This window comes from Vicugna pacos, chromosome 23, assembly GCF_048564905.1.
Source record: "Vicugna pacos chromosome 23, VicPac4, whole genome shotgun sequence".
NCBI classification, from domain to species: Eukaryota; Metazoa; Chordata; class Mammalia; order Artiodactyla; family Camelidae; genus Vicugna; species Vicugna pacos.
This window is the reverse complement of record NC_133009.1, coordinates 26,759,315-26,783,221: the sequence shown is the minus strand read 5'-3', so window position 1 is coordinate 26,783,221 and position 23,907 is coordinate 26,759,315. Positions and strand designations below refer to the sequence as shown.

At 43.0% G+C, this 23,907-nt stretch overlaps 1 protein-coding gene across 3 annotated transcripts in view; it reads left to right on the top strand.

The window, feature by feature from the left end:
• Positions 1-23,341, top strand: part of TGFB2 (transforming growth factor beta 2) — a 75,372-nt gene extending 52,031 nt beyond the window's left edge. For 2 of the 3 annotated variants that reach the window (XM_006203656.4, XM_006203657.4), the window contains 5 exons: positions 16,029-16,161; positions 16,279-16,389; positions 17,920-18,097; positions 19,313-19,466; positions 22,417-23,341. In XM_006203656.4, the coding sequence (XP_006203718.1) occupies positions 16,029-16,161; positions 16,279-16,389; positions 17,920-18,097; positions 19,313-19,466; positions 22,417-22,575 (735 nt within the window). In that variant the 3' untranslated portion in view covers positions 22,576-23,341. The remainder of the gene's footprint in view (positions 1-16,028; positions 16,162-16,278; positions 16,390-17,919; positions 18,098-19,312; positions 19,467-22,416) is intronic. The other variant, XM_015238632.3, reaches the window with a different exon arrangement.
• The last annotated feature ends 566 nt before the right edge of the window (positions 23,342-23,907 follow it).

The window sequence follows — 23,907 nt, the reverse complement described above, 5'->3', positions numbered from 1 at the left end:
GAAAATAAGGAAGAATAACAACTCCTTATCACTCTGGAGCTCAGCATTGCAGCAATCCAACCTCTTGAAACACAGCCAGGGTCCAGGAAGTTGAGTCAGAGAGATCCCTGAGCCTCCTAACAGAGGACGCAGGGCTCACACACACAGCTGACTCACTGGAAAGGCAGCCTTCGGCCCTCTCTAGGACCACAAGAAGTTAAAGACTGACTTAGAAGGAGGGCTGGAGGAAGACACTCTAGCTAGAGCCGAGGACCTTTTAGACTTGAGATGTTTGCCCGTGCAGCCCTGTGATGCCAGCCCAGAAGATCAAATCGCAGAATGCAATGCCTGTTGTGGACAGTTTTCCTTCATCTTATCCTGTTTATGGTTAACTCACTCTTTATCTCTGTGGCACCCTCCCTGGCTTCTGACATCTGCTTATCGCCCCCTTATTTGGAGTCCCATTTTTGGCTTGTTATTCCCCAACGTTCTACTTGCCTTCAGTGCATTTGGAAGTCTTTGCAGCATTCAGTAACACACTCCCCCTTCCAGTCCCGGGACAGAAACTGATGCTTATGATAAGGGCCTTGAATTATGCAGATGAGCCTAAATTGTATTCAGGAAACTGAACACATGTAGTAAAATACTAGAGAGTTTTGTATCCCAAATTGCTGAAATGTTAGTTTGAAAAATAAAACACTTGGTGCATAAATGGGCAGATCTTTAGCTATTTAGAGAGCTCGACTGCTCAGAAGAACAAAGCCTCAGAAGTGTCTCGATGCCCTTTGAGTACTGTGTCACTTGACACATAGTTCACGGTGCACTTCCTAGAGGAAGAAGGGTAGGATGACTACAAATAGGTTCCCAGGGTGTTTAGATGGTTGTACGGATGATTTATCAGGATTCCTCAAGACACTGATTTTAAGCAGAGAGAGAAAATGCCTGTGTGTTTGTGTGTGCGTGCACACGCGCGTGTGCTCACTCCTGCACCTGTGAAAGCCCTTGGGGAGCTCCTGCAAGGACTGCCCAAGGGTCCTTTCCAGGAGATTCTGATTCGAGGGAAAGATTTGCCTTTAGGCAGATGTGGTTTAAAAAAAGCTCTCCTCATCATTCAGATGTGATCCTTCTCCATTCTCCATTGGGAATCACAGATTGAAGGCATATTCCAAGATTCTGGAGTCATTCTGTCCTATAAAATGTATATAGGTACTCTGTCCAGGGTTAGAATACCAGGCTGGAAAGATGGAAGACAGCATTTCTGTGAGTTCAGAGTTAGTCTTGTCCAGAGCTGTGCATCTGTTGACTCTCCCAGCCTGGGAGGGTCAGGACACCCGAGCTTCCGTGGAAGTCATGTTTAGTTTGGCAAGGGGACTTCACTCTTCTCCTCTTTATAGAATAGTCTGTCGGAATGTTGACGAATGGCGGTAATATAAAACTCGACTGTCCTCTGCTACCTCTGACTTCTGTTAGCAGACTCTGCATCACATTGACTGGTGTGATCAGGGTGTGACTTCAGACGTACACCCACATCGGAGGGAAGAGGAAAAAGATAAAGCCTTCTGATATGAAGGGACAGAGGGGAAAAAAAAGATGAAAACTGAAATTTTTCCAAGTAGGAGTGACTCTTACCGTATTTTTAGAGATTTATACCAAAGGCAGCTTTTGCTGAAATACATTCAGATAAAAACCCCAGTGCTCAGGGAATACTTGCAAATCTGCGGTATTTAGTATAGCTCTCAGCCCTTTTGGAAAATTGAATCTGTCTTTCTTTGATTACGTTGCACTTGGATTTATGATTAAAATCATGCCCAGAGTTATGAGAGGGGAAAAATAGGAAATGGGAGTCTTCTTCAATTGAATGTCACCAACAAGAGCAAGGGTACCTGCCATCTTGGAGGGAGGTAAGTTCCCAGCGTTACAAGCGAAGAAATGAAGCCCTGAGTAATTACTACCTTATTTAAGGGACCCCACATGGGTCAAAGAATACTTATGTTTAGGGGTGCTGACCTCAGAGGACCTGGGAGCTCTCAGCTATTTCCAGCTTCCTCTCACCAACCTACACCCTTACACACTTAGTGCTCATTCCAAACTTTACCAACTCTAGGATAATAAGATTTGTACCTTTGTAACTGTTCCAATGATCTAGTCACTGTATGATAAACTTACCCCTCAAATTTCATGGCCTCAGATAACAACTATTTTATTATGTCTCTCAATTTTCAGGGAGTCAGAAACTTGGGCAGGAATTGTTCTTCTGCTCCATGAGGCTCTGACCAGGGTCACCTGGTGGCATTCAGGTGGCAACTGGGCTGGTCTGGAGGACCTAGGATGATTTTGTTCATACGCTTGGAGCTTGGATGGGATGACTGAGCATCTCCTCCTCTCCACATAGTTTCAGGAGGTATCCAAGTGGTCTTCCCAGAAGAGCAGTCAGACTTTTTATATGAGGCTCAAGGGTCCAGAGCAGAAGCTGCCGTTCCTCTTAAAGACTCAGCTCAGAACGAGCAGAGCATTGCTCTGCGTGAATTGGTCTCGTTCAGTTGCAGGTTATTTTGAGATTAATTTATTATCTTCAGACCCCTAAAAATTCATGCAGAATAACTTCCTGGGAGGTCACGGGAGGTACTGAGCTCATACATCATAAAGTGTCAGGAGGAAGATGTCACTTTCTCATGTGGGGTGGGTGTGAGGCCACAGATGTTGGTGCCAGGTAGCTTGGGAGAGTACAGTCTGCTGATGGTTCCCTGTTCATCAGGAGAAGATAAAGGTGCTGGGATGAAATGATCGCAGTGGGTCTCAGAGGAACCTTAGATTTCCTGACTGTGGCCATAGAAGGAGCAATGGCATCATTCATTTTTGTAGAGAAAGGGCATCCAACTTCTGTTGAAGTCACCTTTGCCTTTGCAAGGGAACCCCCCCCCCCAGAACACTCCATCAGTGCTTCAGTGAAAGAGAGGAAAATAAAATCTGCCCTCCTGCTTTTTCTGACCTCTTTCTCTGGTCCTTGGACTTGAATGCCTGGTTGAATTTGTACTCAGACAGTAGCCAGCTTGTCCACTGTGATGAAATCTCATCTTCAGAGACCACTCCCAAGGATGTAACAAACAGCGGCTAAATCCTAAGTCATTTATATCCGTTTATCTTTGCCTTCAAGCTGTGTAGTGAATAGGAAATGATTTTTCAGATTTGAGGATGAAAGGGTGCATTGATGTTTATGGAGCAAAATAAGTCAACAAAGCTTTCAGTGGGGAGGAACGAATCACCAGCCACTTTTAACAGACAATATATCTCAGCTCCACCGAAGATGTTGACCTGTGGACACTCCTGAGGCTTTACGGTTAAAATTCAAGGTGGATGGCCTTGGCCTGCTTTTTAAAGGGCTCTAAAGCTGCAGAGTGAAGGGTGAGGTTCCTGGCATCGCGAGGACCACAGCGCTGATAGGGTTAATGACAATCGCACCCTTTTCCTAACCCCAGACACATGCGCGTGCTCGTGTGCACTTGTGCGTGCATGCGTGCACACACAAACGCACACAGAGCTCAGCTTTCATTTCTCATATTGCCCAAGGGTATGTAAAATATAAAGAGGTCAGCCAAAAAAACTGACTGTCTGTTAAATGAGACTTGCAAAAAGTGCTACTGAAAAAAAGAAAGTTATACTGTGCTCCTGTTGTACAGAATTTTACAGCATACAATCCCCTTAACACTGATCCTAGCTCTGGCGCCGTGTTGGAGACACACACCGAATAGTGACCCATTAAAAAAAAAAGCCATGAGGTATAATAAACACTTTGTTTGCACAAGGCTATTAATATCTCAGGTTTTTGCAAACTGATCGAATGTCATGCTTGCCTCATAAGGAAATTGGATCGTTACCGTTTGCATTAGGTTATGACGTTACCCAGAGTCTGGTAACCTTGTGAGCAGACAGGACCCCAAAAGTGGTGTGAACAGTAGTCCTTCCCACCGGAATGGGCAGAGAAATGGTAATAATTGTGCAATTGTCACGGATAATTCTATGTTCTTTTTGCATAACGTGATGCAGTAACTGTTGATTATTATCACTAAACATGCAGTGCTTCCTGTGAGCTGGGCGCTATTTTAAGTGCTTTATACAGACTGATACATTTAATCCTTATAATGACCCTGTAAGGCAGTTACTATTGCTATCTCCAGTTTTCAAATAAGGAAACTGAGGCACAGAGAGGTTGAGAACTTTGCCGAGGCTTTACAGCTGGGAAGAGGCCGAGCCAGGATTTGAACCCAGGCAGTCTGGCCCCAAAGGCCATGCTCTTGACGACTTTACCCTACTGGTGGAGGAGCTGGGCCAGTGTGGGGTCCAGGTGTGGCTTTGCCCCTTGGGGGAGTTTGAGGCAATCACATCACTGAGATGATTTCCATATCTCTAAAATGTGGATAAATGCACCTACTGGGTAAGGATTTTGTAAGGCATGGAGAGGATGCATGGAAACTCCCAGCACAATCTCAGTCCACTCGGTGGTTACTATTATGATTATTATTATAGTTTCCAAAGCATTGACTTTGACCTTTTGTAAGAAATAATCTCTTAAATTTACCATCTGCTCAAAATCTCTTAATGATGAAACCTCACCTCAGCGCCTCGTGCTGCGGGTCCTGGGTTTGCAGTGACCATCCGAGGCGTGAGCTTCCTGGCCTCCGTAAATGATAGTTTCAACTCATCCTGCCTGAGCTGGTGTCATTCAGCTGCTGGTGAGTGGCTCTGAGTAGGGATGAAGAGGAACGTTGCAGCCGGTCAGCCCTGGGTTCACCTTTCACCTTTGTCATTTACTGGCCCTCTGATCTTACAAATCCCTCATCTCTCTGAGCCTCAGTTTTTCATCATCAACCAGAGATAACAGTTCGTGTCTGATGAGTTGCTGCGAGGCGAGCACAGCTGCTGAGTGTCAGGCACGCTGGCTACGTCCGGAGTGGATTCTTCTCATCGGGGATTTGCTTGTCATCTAGGGCCCGGTTTACCGTCCCCCTCGAGTGGGTCTGTGACTGTAAGACTCCTCCCTGATGATGTCAGTCATCTCCTCTGGGTGGACGGGGTCTCGTCCGACCCGTTTCTCGATCATCAGTGGAGCAGAGCAGGGCTGTGGGGAACAGCGCGGTGTTAGCGCTCTGTGTGTTTGCTTTACAAAAGCTCGAAGGGCAGCCAAGGTGAGCTGGGGCTGTGGGCTGTCTGGCTTTGCTTTTTGAAGAATGATTACAGAGTGATGGACCCCAGTGGGATGTCTTTTTACCTCATCCCCTGCCCCCGACTACCTCGCCCTGCTTCACAGGTGTAGTCTTGAGACATGCTTCCTGGATTGATTGTAGCAGCTTTTTTTTTTTTCCACATTGTAAATGTGTGCCAACTTCTCCATAACCTCCACTGGGGCAAAAATTGTTCCAAAAGAGGATATATGTTTATTTCCTGATAGCAGCAGAAAACAGAATCTTTTGGGGGAACTTTTGCTCTAGAACTGTGTTCAGAGCCCACAAACACATAATTCAGAATTCCTCCACTGGGGACAGAGCTGGATTTTCAAAAGATATTGTTGATTTTTGAAAACTGCCAAAGTTCTAGTGAAGAGGAAGATAAGAAGTAATTAAGTTGATTTTCCCATCTGATGGCAGTTTTTAAAAGCTAGACATCTAACCACTTCTCACCTCTCTGCTGCGATGACCCTTGTCCTCCGGGCTCCTTGTCTCTCGCCTGGGCTTATGCAGTGGCCTCCTAGCTGGGCTTGCTCTCTGCACCCTGGCCTCCTTAGAGGCTGTTTGCAACAAAGCAGTTAGGGTGACCTCTGCCAAGATGTTGGTCAGATCCAAATGCCCTATTCAAAACCCTAGAGCGGCTTCTCACCTCACTCTGCATGACAGCCAAAGGCCTCCTTGTGCTCTGTGGGGCCATTAGCTCACTCGCCCGCCCCCCGAGCCGCGACTTCCCACACTCAGGGGGCTCCGCCATCCTGGCCTCTTTGCTGCTCCTCAGACACCCTGTGCTCACCGCCTCCTAAAGCCTGTGACTGCTGATCCTCCCCCCGCAGTTGCATTACAGAAGCCTCCCTCCTTTCATTCCTTCAGATCTTTCCTTGAATGTCACCTGCTCAGAGACCTTCATGGCCACCCGGTCTGACATCTCAGGGTCCCCCCTCTTCCTGACACTTCCCATCCCCGTTCTCCACTGTGCTCTTGGTCACAGGCTCTACCTGATCTCCCCTCCGTCTTCATCTTGTTGACGGTCTTGTCTCCACCTCTAGAGATAAACTCCTGGAGCAGCACCCGGTGCATAGACTGAGCTCAGTGAACGTGTTTGAATAAATCGAAGAAAAAAATTCAAAGTAAGATCTAAGTACAAGGAACGTAGAAATAAGTGTGTGACACCATCAGGGGACTCTTGAGAAACATCATTTACTTGGATTTGGAAATTCCACTAGGTTCATTTTAAAGATATTTGTGAAACTGCTTATGAAGGAAGAAACGTGGCTATCTACCCATTTCCTGCTATTTATTCAGAGCTAATTCTGGTTAAGTGAATAATAACCATGGAGGTAAAATAATTGTGTAATAAATTAATGAAACTGATATTCTTGGGCAACCCATAAACACTGTAGAAAAAATAGGCTCTTTATATGTTATTTTAGACTCATTGCTTTATGGTCACACCCCTTAAATTAAAGTGTGCAGCTGAATGGAAGCAGGGATTTGAATTACAGTTTAGGTCACATGTGTGATTGGCAGCCAGGAGGAAGGAAAAGGGGACTGGAATTTTGTTGCCTAAGTGTGTGTGTGTTTGTTAGCATCAAATCAGAGCAGAATTAGAAGGGGAGAGCAAATAAGAAAATCAGAAGATATGGCCCCAGGGAGCTTGGCACTTTGCTGGGGAGACTCATTCCCTGCAGGGCAGGAAACAACTGGGTAATTACCAGCATCCTTAGGACTAGGCTGCGGGGCTCAGCCCCAGCGACTGCCTTGACCTGTGGCCTTGACTTCATTTCTCTTCAGCTTCCATCTCTGACCGTTGGACTGAGCAGACCTCTCTCCTTGTCTGTGCTGGGTGGCTTCAGTCTAGTTGAATCTTTTTTTTTCTCTGCTATGTGATTTATATCTGATGGTCTTGTGAATGCTCCTGAGCTGCCATATTGCAGAGACTCTCCATTTACACAAAGGGCTCCTTCATCCCTCGGACCTGGAGAGATGCATGTGCTTGTTCATGTGCACGTGCAGTCAGCACAAAGGCCCAAGTGTGGAGGATGAAAAAAAGGGAAGGAAACAATAGGGAATTATGAGGTGTTTTCATCTCAGGCTTTCCTGTGTGTGTGTGTGTGTGTAGCCTGTTGGTGTCATTTCTATAAAGGTCATTAAAGACCTCTGTATGCCATACTTTATTATAACGCACAGGGATCCGTGTAATTTAGGAATGTACCAGTGTGCATTACTTGGTACTGTAAAGAGAAAGAGTTAATACCAGGGTGTAATAATGGAGATATCTGAGCTCCAAAGAGACTGTATTTTTACATGAGTCTTAATTTGGAGCTGATGCGTATTCCATAGGTGTCAACTACGCAGGCTCTCGCGAGCTCTTGTGAAACATGCCTTATGTCTGACCTTTCAGCAGGGTGCGATCACAAAGGAGCTGTGATCATTACAGGCTGATAAGAGCTGGGTCTGTGAGGCCACTTTCCGAAGGGTTGTCATGCCGTGTGTCAGCCTGGAGACACCCCGAAGTGACCCAGCCTTGTTCAAGGAGGCTGCGGTTAGGCAGAGGCAGAGAGCCACCACCGTGCCTCCACGGGAGAGATGCTGTTTACCCAGTTTGGAGTCTCTCTAAGGCCCCTCTTTCTAAAACTGGGAAATTCACTTTCTTGCTTTTTCTCATTTTCATTCCCACGATGAAATATATTAGGTCAAGAGGGTAAAATACAGTATAAAATTGTTGACATTGTCTGCTGATTCTTTGTCATCATACATAGATAGATTGATAGGATATGGATATACAGACATAGATGTCTGTCTGTCTGTCCATCGACCTATGAAGTCTCTGTGATATACATGTGCAAAATTCTGAGAAGTGTTTCTTCTTTTAATTATTCTTTTTTTTTTTCTAAATAGAGGTACTGGGGATTGAACCCAGGACCTCATGCATGCTAAGCACACACACTACCACTGAGCTGTACCTTCCCCCATTCCTTCTGCGGATAAGCCAAGAAATCCCTTCACCAATGTGCACTGTCTGCGTGAGACTAAGTGTAGGTGTTAAGCAAGATTTCAACCCAGAGAGTCAGATTCCTCTAAAATGAAATCGATGACTGTGTATTCCTTAAGCTACTAGTGGACGCAAGCTAGAATACAGAGTTTGTGGAGATTTAAATAAGTCCGTGTTTCCCTCGGTCTTTTAGGAGCTTGACATCCCACTGGGAGAAACTGACATTCACACGCACACGTACAAGGGGCTGGACACCCAGTAATTTCTTGGGAAGCTGGGAAAAGAAAATCGACTTTGGAATGAAAGTAACCATTTCATTGGAAGCTGGACGGAAGACTAGGAATTTGTTTTGTTTTGTTTTTTGGCTTGTTTTTGTTTTTAGGTAAAAATCAGAGGAGGGGAGGAGACATTCTGATGAGGATACCAGTTTAAACACAGAGTTTGGGGCATGCAGTACATGTTTCAGGGAGAGTGTTTAGATCAGGCTTCCAAGGATGAGAGGTGAGTCTAGGATGATCGGCTGGTGGCAAGTTGTCTCTTAATTATTCACCTAAGGAATCTGGAGTTTATTTACTACACGTAGAAGCCCTCTGGAAGATTTTGACCAGGTAAGGAACAGGTTGCAATAATAATTCACATTTATTGAAAACCAGGCAATGTTTTCATTGAGGCACGTTGCCTCTTCTATGTCATTTAATTCTCTCAACAGACATACAAGCTGGGATTTACTAAGCCTTTCCTAAACAAGAAAATCACAGATTCAGTGAGTCATGGTTTGCCTGACTTCAAAGCCTATGAACTTTTTCCCTCCACTAATGATTTCCAAAGGCACTGGGCAAGCCCATGGATGCTTCAGAGAAACCCTAAGGGACCACAGAGGGTATGGAATGCATTGTCCATTGGCGAAGATGAGCAGGACTGTGGCTTAACCTGGGCCTCACACCTCACTTGCACTAGTAAAGTTCTACTTTTTTTCTGCTGTACAGAACACACCACAGGGTGTTGATTAAAGAAACAGGGCCAAGCAGAAATGAGGTAACTAAAGATACAGCACGAGGTTATGGCTTTGGCTCTGTGTCTTTTAACATTGTTATCATCAACCTGATGAAGGCATTGGATGCATCATTGCTGGTACCAGGGCAAAGACAATTTAGATGCTGAATCACAAATTTAGGTATCAGAGAGATTCTAAAATGCTAAAAACCCAGGTCAAATAAGAAGTTTAAAATTAACAGAGACACGTGTCACTTGCACTTAGGTTCAAAAATAAATTGTGTAAATATAGACTAGAACAGTAGTTCTCCGAGTGGTCCCTGGACCAGTAGCTGTGTATCACCTTGGGAACATGTTAGAAATGCAAATTCTTCTGCCCCAGGTTCATCCCTATTAAGTCAGAAGCTCTGTAAATGTTTTAATAAGCCCTCCAGATGTGTCTAATGCAGGCTGAAGTTGTAGAACCACTGGCTAGAGAAACCAACCTTCCTTCTCTCTTTGCTGTCCTTGATTCCTTTCTCTCTGTTCTGTGTCATTCCAGAAAGGACTCGGGGTGGAAAATCTGATGTAACAGTTTGTGTGAAAACAAAGGTTTTATTTTACAAAAAGTTTAGACTCAATGTGGCGATGTGGCTGGTGCCCAAAAATAAGGAGTTTGCATTAAAAATAGTGATGAGAACAAGGGAAGCCCCACTCGGCATAGTCTGTGTATTTGCCATATTCTGCTGCGCTGTGCCTGGAGTCTAGGACCTGATTTTGAGAGGGATGTTGAAAAGGGCCTTGACAAGGATGGGAAATCACCTCGAATCTTGACTTGAAGGAAGAAGTTGAGGGAAGCCACCTCCTGCGATGGGGGGCTGACACAGAGAAGAAAGAGAATTTTACATCTTGTTGCAGAGAGCAAAATATGTCCAATGTTAGAGGGTCCCCTCCCCTGGTGTCAACAGGGCAAGACGTTAGTCCAGGCTTTCCGGCTGGGCTTCGGCGACCCAGGTGAGTGCTTCAGGCTTCTCCTTCCGCTGTGGTTTTTGGATAATAAGGGCCATGAGGTCCACCTCACAGGGTTTTGTGAAGACTTGAAAAATGTGCCAATGTTTAAACATTTGAAAGACTGACAGGACTGTATGAAGATGAAGCCATGGTGCTCTTATTAACTAAGATGAGTGGGTGGAAATTTGAAGTCCAAGAGAAAGACAAATTTCAACCTACAAATTGGCCAAAATTGGGATGCTTTTTCTCAAAAAAGCAGCAAGTTCACTGTCCTGAGAGGTCTTCAGACAAAGACAAAGATATCAGAGGATGTGCTGTGTTGGGTTGGAGCAGGTGGCCCCTAAGGACCTCTCTGAGACTAGTCTTTCATGACCCGGAAGTCATGACCGGAGGCGAGGCAGAGCTTAGAGAAAGATGCTCAGAGCCAGCAGGGCCAATGTTTAATTCCTCATCCCCTCACCGCTCCGTGCACGCCAACTGCAAGCATTTGCAATGTTAAACATTAATACATTAAAAGCATTTAGCTGTACATCAGGAATTGACACAACGTTATAAACTGACTACGCTTCAATTTAGAAAAGAAAGAAAGCATTTAAAAAGAACAAGATGGGCCCACACTAGTTAACCTGGCGTCAGTTTTTCTCTATCGCCCTATGGTTAAATTTCTCTTTCCATTGGAAGTCTGATTGAATGGAGCCCTTGGTTCTCCTGTAGATCTGTTGATGTCTGAATATGGGAAGTAAAATAGAATTCCCAATGCTTTCTTATAACTCTTTGCAGTGTCTCTTAGGAGTAGAAGAAGCGTCGCCCCTCGGGGCCTACGCCAAATCCTGAGTTGATTTACAGCCTATTCCTTTAAGACTCAGATTTCCTCTGTCTACAATTTTGCATCTAGACTTTTCTTTCTTTCTTTCTTTCTTTTTTTTTTGCGCCCCTAAACTATTGGGTAACATCAGTCGCATTTGCCTCGCTCTCCACTCCCTGATTGGCTGGTTTCCAGTGGCAGAGAGATGAATGGATTCTTTTGTGTAGGGAGTTTTGTAGTTCAGGGAAGAACTGAGCCTTGCCAAAGGCGTATGTGGGTATTTCACACATATTACAGATAATGTGTACATACCAATAACATAATGAGGGTACCATTCAGCACCCCTGTGGGTGGTAGCTAAGCAAGAGACAGCTATATCTCATGTTTAATACGGTAGAAGCGCTCTTCTGATTCAGTCAGGAACAGCTGTTGGTCTGTTATTTAAAGGAAAAAGGCAGTTAAAGCAAGGGATTGTAAAACCATGAGAAAGAGGAGGGGGAGAGGGAGAGAGAGGGAGAAAGAGAAAGAAGCAAACTTTCTATTTTATCCTAAGATGTATGTATATATATATATATATATATGTATAAACACACACATAATTTACATGCTGAGTTTTTTTTTTTTTTTAGTAAAAGACCAAGGACATTTCTTAGACTGTGGCTCTGCCTGTTGCCAACCCACGTCTTATTTTTTGCATAAACCACATCCATCATGTGTCATCAATAATTTCTAGTCTTTAGTTTCTTTAAAGAAGAGAGAGAAGTTTCAGGACAACTGCTAAGCATACTGAGTTCAGGATCCTTCGAGATTTTTATTCTTTTAGTTCTTTGTTTGACGGCTCTCTCTCTCACATGTAAAACTTTTTTAAAAAATTTATTGTGGTGAAATATACATAACATAAAATTTAGCCTTTAACCATTTTTTTAAAGTATACAGTTCAGTGGCATCAAGTAAATTCACAGTGTTTTACAACCATCAATCAGCACTGTCCATTTCCAAAAATTTTCATTGTTCAAAACAGAAACTCCGTCCCCATAAAATGATAACTCCCCATTCTCTCTACCCCTCCCCCTCCTTGTGACCTCTAGTCCACTGTATATCTTCACGAATTTCCTTATTCTAGGTATTTCATGTATGTGAAATCATACACTATTTGTCCTTTGGTGTCTGGCTTATTTCACATAGCATAATGTTTTCAAGATTCATCTGTGTTGTAATATTCTGGTGTGTGTATATACTACGTTTATCCATATATCTGTTGATGGACACTTGGCTTGTTTTCATCATTCAGCTATTGCAAATAGTGCTGCTGTGAACATTGGCATACAAGTATCTGTTTGAGTCCCTGCTTTAAGTTCTTTGGGTATACACCTAAAAGTAGAATTGCTAAAACACATGGTAACTATGTTTACCTTTTTGAGGAACACCAAACTGTTCTCAAAAAAAAAAAAGAGAGAGAGAGAGAGAGAGAAACAAAACTTGCTTAAAGCAACGTGTCTTTATGAAGACTTTCTAAGGCATTCAGCTTGGCTCTCACAGAAGCAACAACTCTCTACTTTTCATCCTGTATTTCATCAGTTTCTAGACCACTTAAATACAATTGCAAGTCCAATTATCATAAACAGGTTTAGAAAAATATGTAACTGATTCTTGGTAAGCATGCAACTCAACTGGTAAGAGCAGAAGTCCTCAGAGCATACTGTAGCAACAGCCCTAGCGTTAACCGACGTGCATTACGGAACAAAAGCAGAATACTGGTTAATCTGGCCAGTAAAATGGAGGCCAGTTAAGAGAGCTTTTACCGTCCAACTAAATTATCTTTGTCGTGATAAGATGTGTGAAGGAATTCGGCAGTGACTGTGGCTCTAGACAAAAACGACAGCTGCACATCCGTGACTGTTACCATCCAGTACAATTGTTGTTGGGAGACGGGACAAAGGCAGACAGCAGAGGCTAACATAAAATGGCAAGTTGACCAATGTGGCCATTCTTGTACCAACTATTGAATATAAGAACGTTCTAACTGACAAGAGCAGTAGGTTGATTGTCTTCCGTTACAGCTTCACTTAGCTTGGGTGATAAATGGACAATAAACGGAATAGGGAGGTCGTGCCTATTCTTGGAAAGAAAATAACTTGCAAGTTAAGATTCGAGACTTTGGGTTGTGATTAGAAGGTTTTCTAGCCAGTTCTGAAACGAAATCACAAAGCTGCAGGAGAAGCACTTTTATATAGCATCATCCATCCTGTTGGCGACCTAGGTGATTAAAGGTTTGGGAAATTGCCCCTCTAAATATGGGCTAAAGGAACTGGGTTTATTTAGCTTAGAGAGGGAGCCTTTGCATGCTGAGGGGGACTTAATAATAGTCTCCAAGAATATGAGGGATATTCTATGAGTGATGGAAAGCAGCTGTTTCCTGTTTCCACGGAAGACTGCCTAAGAAAGAATGGAGTTAAATTGTAACAAGTGGGTTTAAGAACTCCTTGGTCGTAAGTTCAAGACAACAAACACACAAGACCAAAGTCACTTCCCTGTTTCAGAATGATGTCGCTCGCTAGCTGTCTTTCTTGGGTGATTTCCGTTGGCCTGTTCTTGAACTGGTAGAAAGACGTGGAAGACCTTTCAGCCTTGTGAGAGTGTGAAGCTGTCTGATGTCAGAACCTGCCAGTGGTCTGCAGCTGGGGAAGCACTTATCTTCTAATGAGATTTAAAAAGAAGAAAAAGTTCAGAATCTCTTTGCCCCTCCTTGATCTGCTTTTAAGATAAGATAATCTAGGTTTCCTTTTTCTCTGTGAGATGAAGAATTTCCATAGATTTACCGGCATGTGTTTTTTCTGCCCACTTGGTCAAGGTGGTCATGACTTTAAAAAAAAAACTCTGTGTTTTCAGTGAGATTTTGTGTGTGTGTGTTTGTGTACACACGTATATATGTACACACATATATGTAGACATACATGGGTATCTATGGTGTCTTAAGATATGAGATATAATATACATAGATCTCATAAGGAGATCCATGGGCATTTGATGTCTGTATGTATTCATCATATGTAATTAATTCAACAATGAAAGCAAGGTTTTGTTCTAGGCAGTGTGTCTAAATGTTAGAGTTACAAAGATACATAAGATATACACTCTGCTAATTAGGAGGAAAGCAAATACACAAAGCATTCTGAAATAAAGCATCATTATTGAAAGTCAGCTAGGGGAAGAAATTTGAAGATGGAAAAATGAGTTTGGAGAATGTTATTAGTTTTCAGTCAATGGATGCCTGAAAACTTCTTCTCAACTATTTTTTTTAACCATTGTTATCCTGTGTTAGGTTGATTATACCATTTATTGTGAATTGGGTAAGTGGTGACTTATGTGCCCAATGGGGAGTGTTTTCAAGGCAAGGTTTGATTTCCAGAGGATTGACTGCTGTGAAGTTGTACCCTTAAAGTTGCAGGTTTATGTCAGCATTAGCTGTGTATATGTTCCACATGTTAAATTTTTATCTTGTGCCAACATTCATTATAATCTTCTTAAAATATTTGCCTCTCTTATGCTGGCGTTCTAAAGTTCAGCCCGGAAGTACTCCTGTTTCTCTTCTTCCTTTAATCGACAGACAGCATCTCTTGCCAATGGTAGAATCATCATGCCTCCGACATTCTCTTCACTTAATGGGCTTTGCTGGACCTCAGGGGCAGGTTTGTTGAGTGAGCTTTGTCTACAGTTCATGAGGGCACCCAAAGTACAATTGTATGATTTTTTTTCCTTTTCTATCCTTACTTCATCCAGAAAACAATGTCTACTATCATGCCAGATATTCTAAGAAGTGTTTGTGGTTGAACTACTTGAGACAAGTCATGTGCACACGTGGGAGGAAAGGGCGTTTAAAAATCAGCAGGAAGATCATGCATTTTTGTCTTGCAAGGTTTAAAGGAGAATAAATGCATTTTCTAGACATGCGGATTGTCATTTCATAGACACTGATTACATTGGACACTATGCTTTGAAATGATACCAAATTGAAGACATGATCCCTGCCCTGGAGAAGTTTATGAACTTGTTGGAGAGACCAAACACGTATATATGAAATGACCACAGAACTCTTAGACTCGGTGTCCGGAAAGGAAGAATAAAACAACAGGGCTTGAGCCCCTAAGCACCGAGGAAATGCAGCATATGGGTTTGGGTAGGGATTTAATATAGTTCTAGGAGACTTAGGATCGTGGTCTGACTGGTTCATAAAACACTATCCTTTAAAGACAGAATTAAAAAAAAAAATCTAAAACGTTCTTCTCCCATAGAAACCCAAGAACATACTGCAGTTGCTCTTAACTTATTTGAAATAAATGCATCCTTCTAAAGTCTCAGCGTTCAGGCTGATTTCCTTTCAGGCTCTCACTCCACACTGTGCCAGACTTCTCCTGCCCAGATTCATTCTTAGTCTGCGGGAGATGGAATATCTCTCTAAATCATAACAAGTCACATTGAGAGTAAAAATTCCCAGGGAGAGACTTACCTCAAAAGCTGAGGCATGCCACAGACTTTAATGCTGGTGGATTTAGGAACCCAAGTTAGGACCCTTCTCTCTTTATTAGAAGATTTATCTATATTTCAGAGCCTTCTGAAGGTGATCCCGGCTCCTCTGAACTGGACCCACCCTCCCACCTCTCCTCATATCCCAGCTCCCCAAGTGAAATAAGCAGGGAAGCAAAACAACAAAACCACTAACTTAGTGGCACAGAATTTATGGCTGAAATCTCACGAAGCTTATGTCAGCGGAGGAAAATAATTACTGTCACTTTCTTTTAGACACTTGGCTTTATGGTTCCTGTCACCTTTATCATAACACACAACTGATTTAGTAGCTCTATTTTTCATGGCATCTGGCCTGGTGGTATGTTTTTCTGCATGGGGCCATGCTGCTGAGATGACAATACGTGGGTCTACGAGAGTGGGGCTAAATTTAGATAATGAATTGGAATACTGTTAATGGTTTGGGTTCAGTCATGCTGTCAGGATGCCAGCTGAGCCTTTTTCTTGCCCTTTCCTTCTTCAGATTCTCAAATCCAAAGATTTAACGTCTCCAACCCAGCGCTACATCGACAGCAAAGTCGTGAAAACGAGAGCGGAAGGTGAATGGCTGTCCTTTGATGTCACGGATGCTGTTCACGAATGGCTCCACCATAAAGGTACAGCCACCCTCTGTTTTCCTCCTTAGATGTTCAGCGATCCCAAGTTATTGTCAGATTTGATTGCAGATTTAGGGGTGCACAGACCAATGACCTCCTTGACTTGATGTTTTCCAGATAGGAACCTGGGATTTAAGATAAGTTTACACTGTCCTTGCTGCACCTTTGTACCATCTAATAATTACATCATCCCCAATAAAAGTGAAGAACTAGAAGCACGATTTGCAGGTAACTGAAACTTGGTCCTGTGAGGTGCGGGAGGGAAGGGACTCTGTTGATAATCTCATGGGGGATGAAGTCAGTTTGCACATGGAAATGAGATTGCTGGGTGAGGCGTGGGGAGTTTCATTTATTTGGACAAAGATGTGGTTGGAGAAATATGTGAAGACAGGAAGGTTGGGAAAAGGGGCTGGTTCTCCGTTTACACTGCTCAATGCCCAGGGATGACTTGATGATACTGACAGATTCGCCAACCTTCCAGATTCTTAGATAGCCTGTTAAGCCCCGTATTCTTCATTTAAGTAATCCAACATTCCATCTATGCTAATATTATAGGAGAAGAAGAAACATACATTCAAGGACGTCCATTGATAATCCCCCCAAACCCCATGTCAGGAACCCATAACCGTATTTCACAGAAGGGCGTCTCCTCCCACCCCAGCCTCTTTAACTAACCTTAACGCGTATCAAAACTCTCTGCCTCTCCTTGCTGGTGCCCATAGTCCATGTGGCTTCCTTTGCAGACTTCCATCACAGTTTATAAACACATAACAAGGTTTTAGTCTCCCCCATATCCTTGCTCACCTTTAATGAATTAGCCAATAGTCAAGGAGAACGAGGAGATGCCGGGGGTTCGAGTCCCATCTTGTGTTAGGTAACAAGTTGTTGGATGATGCGCGGTGGAGGGGGGAGTCTGGACTGTGTGTTTGTGCAGCACTGGCTCCACGCCCCCAGCTCAGGGAGCTGATCCTCCTTCTCTAACTAACGCTGCCTAGTACCTCCGTCCATTTGCAGAAGGCTGCAGTGACCCTTGCTCATGGAAAAATGCTCCCAGAGGTCTAGAGATTTATTTCAGTCTCTAACCTAGTCATGATTCTCTCGAGTGTGGAGATTAAATGCTTAAACTGGCAATCTCCGGAGCATGCTTGGGGGAGCTCGAGTTTCTCCATCTCAGATGGAATCAGGAAAGTGTTGAGGATGCCATAAAATAAATGAAAAAGCCCTTTCTTCACCGCTTCCCAAAATAGCATTAGGTAAGGGTGACTTCTGTTTCCCTTGAACCCGATTCACTGCAGCTGAGTGTAAGTGTCAGTTTCTGTTCACTAGGAGAGTCTTTTGAGTTTAGCAGTCCCAGCAAGAGAGCGGACCAGCGGGTGACAAGGCACGTTCTATTGCCCTGTGTTCAGTCGTTGAGGGGTTGAACACAGCCTAAACTGAGGACCGACTAAAATAAACTGCATGGATTGCCCTTGGACTAGAGGTCAAAGACTTCTTCTGTAGTGACTTTCATAACCACCAGGGCCTGCCTTGGACACCGAACTGCCTTCTGACAAGAGCCCCATTTAGAAGAGTTCCTTGTCACCTGCAGTAATCCTGTCCGTTTCCATGGGGGATGGCTGGAGCCAGCTGCTGTGGCTGGGGTGGTCATCACCGCTCTTTGTGACCATAGGCAAAGGAAAAAAAAAATAAAAGAATATGGCTGATTATATTTGATGAAGGTAAAGCTAAATGTTTATTACCCAAATGCATTTTTTCAAGGTATTGATGGCACCTCCACATATACCAGTGGTGATCAGAAAACTATAAAGTCCACTAGGAAAAAAAACAGTGGGAAGACCCCACATCTCCTGCTAATGTTGTTGCCCTCCTACAGACTTGAGTCGCAACCATCCAACCGGCGGAAGAAGCGTGCTTTGGACGCAGCTTATTGCTTTAGGTAAAAGCAAGTAAAAATAAAACCCACAAAATAATTGTGTCTGTTAACTCTTGTCCTGCCTTCCCCTCCCTTTTCCTAAAAACGAACTGGAACTGCACTCATTGCTCAAAGCCGGGAACAGAGTGGTAGGGCGGTCAGATTTCATAGCACCGTCCTTCCCGGGGGCTTACAGCAGTCGTTTCTGTGTTGCATTCATCAGTTCTTTAGCAATGAACCAACTGTGAAGGGAGAAAACTAGGCTCCTGAATTTTTTCCCCCAAATACCCCTGAAGTACTTTGAGGCTGAAGAAGAAAAGGAGCCCCCTGCTCCCCAGAGCAAAAATAAGTTTAGTTGAGGTGCACAATGGTGGTGGCTCCCTGATTAGGAAGACTTAGCCTCTGTAGAAGCCTTTGCACCCCCTGCAGAGGACACGTGGTCAAACCTCCTTCACGGTCACAGTGACAAGAGAGACAGAAGAGAATGCTATTTGTCGGGTCTTTTGCTGCAGAATATGAGAGAAGTGAGGGTTGACATGCATTTATTTCCCATTCCCGTGTGAGTTCATGGAGGCAAAGGGTGCATGATCTCCTGTGGTTTCTTATCGAGCCTAGTAAGGAAGAAGGCTCTTTCTTTCTGTCGTGAGCCACTGGGCAGTGAGGGGTCCTCACTGATAAAGTGCTCCGAGTGTCTGCGTTCACGAGAGAAATGGTGTGTTTTTGGTTGCCGGAGCCAGTGGTTGCTCTAAGCAAGACTCCATGTATCTTGATCTCTGGTTCATTCCTAGATCAAGGGACAGGAAATGAAATCAAGGATTTATTCTCAAAGGAATATGCCTTAAATGATTTTTTGAAAATAGCTGTTGTACCTCCTCTGTTTTATATCTGAAAAGGCAACAGAGGCTGGTTGCTGAAACTGCGCGGTGTTGGCTGGAAGGGGCTGGGTCTCCATCCGCCACCTCTCTGCTTATATCTTGTCATGCAAGGGAAGGATTTGAGTTTTGAGGTCACAGACAAGGGGGATTAGGGTCTAGAAGTCCTAAGGGAAAGCAGTCTAGAGAATTCCCATTAACACCCCACCACGAAAGTCACTTGAGATCTCAATACGACCGATAGGACCTGGCATTTGCTCACAGATATTTGTTGAATAAATGAATGAGTCACTTTTCCCATTTGGGATGAAGGGCAGCGGCAGGGGGATCTCGGCTTTAAAATCTCCATTGCTCTTTCTTTTACTAGAAATGTGCAGGATAATTGCTGCCTGCGTCCACTTTACATTGATTTCAAGAGGGATCTTGGGTGGAAATGGATACATGAACCCAAAGGGTACAATGCTAACTTCTGTGCTGGAGCCTGCCCGTATCTGTGGAGCTCAGACACTCAGCACAGCAGGGTAAGTCCATGGCTCCCTTGTCTCTTCTGTTCTTGGGCGGTGAATAAGAACCTCTTGAAAGCATTTCCAAATGAATTCTAAATAGCCCGGTGCACTTTTGCCATCGCAAATGAATGGGTGTTGGAGAAATCCTTTTGAGTGATGGGAAAGAATGCAGGTTGTAGGTGAACTCAGAAAGTAACAATGATGAATTTGGACAGTAGGTCTGGTCTTCCCAACTAGACTGTAATCAACTCGAAGGCAATTTTGTTGAATGTTTTTTCTTTGTTTTATATTCTCAACAGCTGTAAACATAAAAGGTAGAATCAATACACTGCTTCATATCAGGTACTGTTAAGATGTGCAGGGGCCCAGTCCCCTTCTAGAAAAAAGGCTCTGTTACCACCTCCATCAGGGACTGTCACATTAGAAAAAACACTGAGGACTTCGGTGGATGCTTTGGCAGAGTGAGTCACTAGTGCATGATGATTATAAAATCATGTTCCTTCTCCAAACCTCAGTTCCTTGTCAGTAAAAAAGAATGTCTGTAATTAAACATTATCTTTAAAATAATCACATCAAACTCTAGAATTGATGTGAAGAACTCTTCAAGATGATACACGTGAAAATGATTTGAAAATCAGTATCTCTAAGTCTTTTTTCATACAACCCAAAGTAAACGAGAATCTGAGTGTTTTATTAAGTCACTTTAATGAGGAGAGAAGGTTAATCCTTGATTGGATGCCAGGGGCTCCCAGCCCAGATTAGCAAAGACTTTTTCTATGTAATAATGATGTTTGTCCAGATGCTTCTTCCTGTGCCTCATAATGTAAGATTCTAGAGATGGAAAGGACATCCTAAGTTATCTTGTCCAAACCTTTCATTTTTTAAAAAAATAAATTGGAGTCTGGATCATGTAGATGACTTGCCCAAGATCAAATAGTTGGTGACAAACCAAAGCTTGGAATGCAGGCTTCCTTGTTTTATAACCAGGCCTTCGTTTGCTCTGTCTTAAGAGTTTAATTCCTGAAATGTGGCTACACGTTGGGGTCATGCCTCTGTAAATCTCCTTATTAAAGAAGCATTAGAAGAACTGCCTTCACTGCAGGGTAGGAAAATGCACCTGCTGCCAGCAAGGCCACAGAATGCATTCAGCCGAACTCAGGGCTTCGGGGGATATCAATTATTTTAGACAATCTGTATTATAAAATTCCTCTTTAATTGATACGAAAAATCATGTGTTAGTGGAAGAGGAAGTCGACTGATTTATAAATGCTGACATAAGCTAAACTCTAGATTGACAAATACGGCTCCCTTCCTTCGGCTGTGTTCCCAGCTCCCCTGTGGATTTTGGCACCCTGGGCTGACCACGTGCCTGGCCACGTGAGGGAAGCTTGCTCATGCCTGTCCCTTTGTCTGAGCTCTCTGGCCAGGCTGCTTCATCTGGGCTGTGGCAACGGTAGCTGTAATGTGGGCAAGGCCCAGCTGCCAAGTAGAAACATAATTCTCCTCCCTGATACACAGAGGGAGTGTGTGAAGGCTGAGACCACGCTTGTTTTTCAAGGAGAGAGGAAGAATAACTGTCATGGTCACAAATATGTGGTTTGGACATTTACCCAAGAAGCCAGAGGTAGCTCAATAAAGTAGTCAGTGTTGCTGTGCTGAACAGATCTTCTGTCTTAGCCTGAAAACATTGCAGTGAATCTCGAGGAAAAGGTCACTTGCAGTTTGACTAACACGTTAATGGCATCCTTGGAAATGTCTCTTTATCATCGCCGGGGGAGCGCCGTACTTCCATCGGGAGAAGTCACATTGCACCTTTGATGTAGAATGGGGTTAAAGGGATAAGAGTCACTGTAGAACTTTCTTTTCATTCTAATATCGGCTCTCCACTCCTCCAACTTAGCCACTATCCTTTACCACGTGGAAAGCTACATGGAGGGTCAATTAGTATTATTATAATATTAGTATAATATTATTATATGATTTTAAGCAAAATGAAGCAAAGTGAATAATTAAGAATATAGATTGCTTCTGAGGGCATTCTTCGCATGGTTGTATTTATGAAGCAATGACAAATGGAAAGACTTTTTCTTTTTTTTTTTGCTTTTAAATGAAAATTTAGGTGACATTAAATTGGCCTGAGAAGATAGATATTTATCGCGGAAAGATTTCACACTGCAGGCAGGTGTCTTTTTCTCTACCTCAGGATAGATGAACGCTCTGATGAGTTTTAATTCAACGCATTGTTCTCCTGCATACCCATGTATTCATTTCTTCGCCTGGCTCATGAGTCTTATTCTGTCCAGAGAAGACTTACCAGGGGTATAAGGTAAAAAAAATAAGTGTATGGACTCCCTGGCCTCCAGGCAACTCTTAATCTAGGTGGGAATTGAAAATATCTACTCATGGAGCAACATCAGTTACAAAGAACGGGAAACACATGATGAAATGCTGTGAGGACCAAGTTTTCCAGGTGCCTGGGAAGTGTGTGCAACAAAGCAGTGGTCAAAGAAAGCCGACTTTATTCCAATTTAAAAAAAAAAAAGTGAAGACTTACTGGGAAAACTGCAAAATCTGTTGAATGAGCAATTTTGTCCAATCTGACTTTTGCAGAATTAGTTGTTTACAATGAATGACAAAAGGATTCTGTAGGAAAATGATGATTTCTGGGATTACTAGGGACACATACCTATCTGACTATAATTGGAAGATAAGGAAAGGAAAGTGTGGGGGGATGGGCATAACTCAGTGGTCTAGCGCATGCTCCTGGCTTCAATCCCTGGTACCTCCACAAAAAAAGAAGAAAAAAAAGAAAGAAAAGGAAAATATAAGCCAAAAATGTTTTCAATTGCCTACTGAGTGCTATGACTGCTAAGATAACAAGAGAGGATGGTTCTTTTACAAAATAATTTTTTTTTTCTTTTTTGATCTTTTCCTATGTTTTCTTTCTTCTCCTGTGTCCTTTCAGGTTCTCAGCTTATATAATACCATAAATCCAGAAGCATCTGCCTCCCCTTGCTGTGTGTCCCAGGATTTAGAACCGCTAACCATTCTCTACTACATCGGCAAAACACCCAAGATCGAACAGCTTTCCAACATGATCGTAAAGTCTTGCAAATGCAGCTAAGATTCTTGGAAAAGTGACAAGTCGATAATCACACAATGACGATATTGATGGCGGTGACGGCGGTGACGACATTGGCGATGTTTGTAACGAGAAAACACGAGAGAGCCTTGCTTCTTCATCAGTGTTAAAAACAAAAATCTGACCAAGCGGTACTAGTTCAAACACTTTGGAAGTTTGTGTTCTGTTTGTTAAAACTGGCGTCTGAAAAAAAAAAAAAACACAAAAAGAGTTGAAGGCTTTATTCTACATTTCACCTACTCTGTAAGTGAGAGAGACGAGAAGCAAAACCTTTTTTTTTTTTTAAGAGAAAAAATAAACACTGGAAGAATTTGTTAGTGTTAATTATGTGAAAGAAAAAAAAAAAACAAAAAACAGGAAAATCCCGTTACGTGGAGTTGCTGTACATACCGTTCCTACCCCAGGCCTCACTTGATTTTTCTGTATTGCTCTGCAGTAGGCACCCTTCCCATTCGCCCTCTTAGAGTTAACAGTGAGTTATTTATTGTGTGTTACTATATAGCGAACATTTCATGACCCTTGGAAAATAAAACAGGTGTATAAAGTGGAGACCAAAAACTTTGCCAGAAACTCAAGGATGGCTTAAGGAACTTGAACTCAAAGGAGCCAGAAAAAAAAAAAAATAAAGAGGTCATATTAACAGGATGAAAATGCAAGCGAGATAGCATATGACCCAGCAAATCTGCATTACGAAAAAGACCCTGCAACCACACGCTGTGTACCAGCTGTCCAAGGATGCTTCTTGTAAGGTTGAAAATGGAAAAGCCTGTTAAATAAAGGAAACTTTCAGTCAGAAGAAGTCTGTAAGATTTTTTTCTTTTCTTTTTCATTGTAAATGGTTCTTTGTCAGTTTAGTAAAGCAGTGAGACATTGAGATGTTTTGATGCATACTGGTCAGACTTCAGACCTTAAAGTATTGCTGTATAGTTGTGCTCTAGGTTTCTCCTTTGTTTCGGTGTATGTAACCAGACCTATGTTATTACAATAGATGGGTGTAGAAGCCGGTGTAATTGGAAACACGTCTGCAGATCTCTTTTTTGCAAACTATTAAATCAAAACATTAACTACTTTATGTGTAATGTGTAAATTTTTACCATATTTTTAATGGTCTGTAGTACTGTCAACTCTGATTTAGATTGGACTTAAATTTGGGCTCTTTTTAACGATCACTCAGAATGGTGTGTTTCCTTTAGCTGGCCAGTACTTTTGAGTAAAGCCCCTATATTTTGACTTGCACTACAAATACGTGTTTGATGGTATTTGTTCCGCGTGTGCTTCTGCATTGTCCATTATTATGACATAAGCTACCTGAGT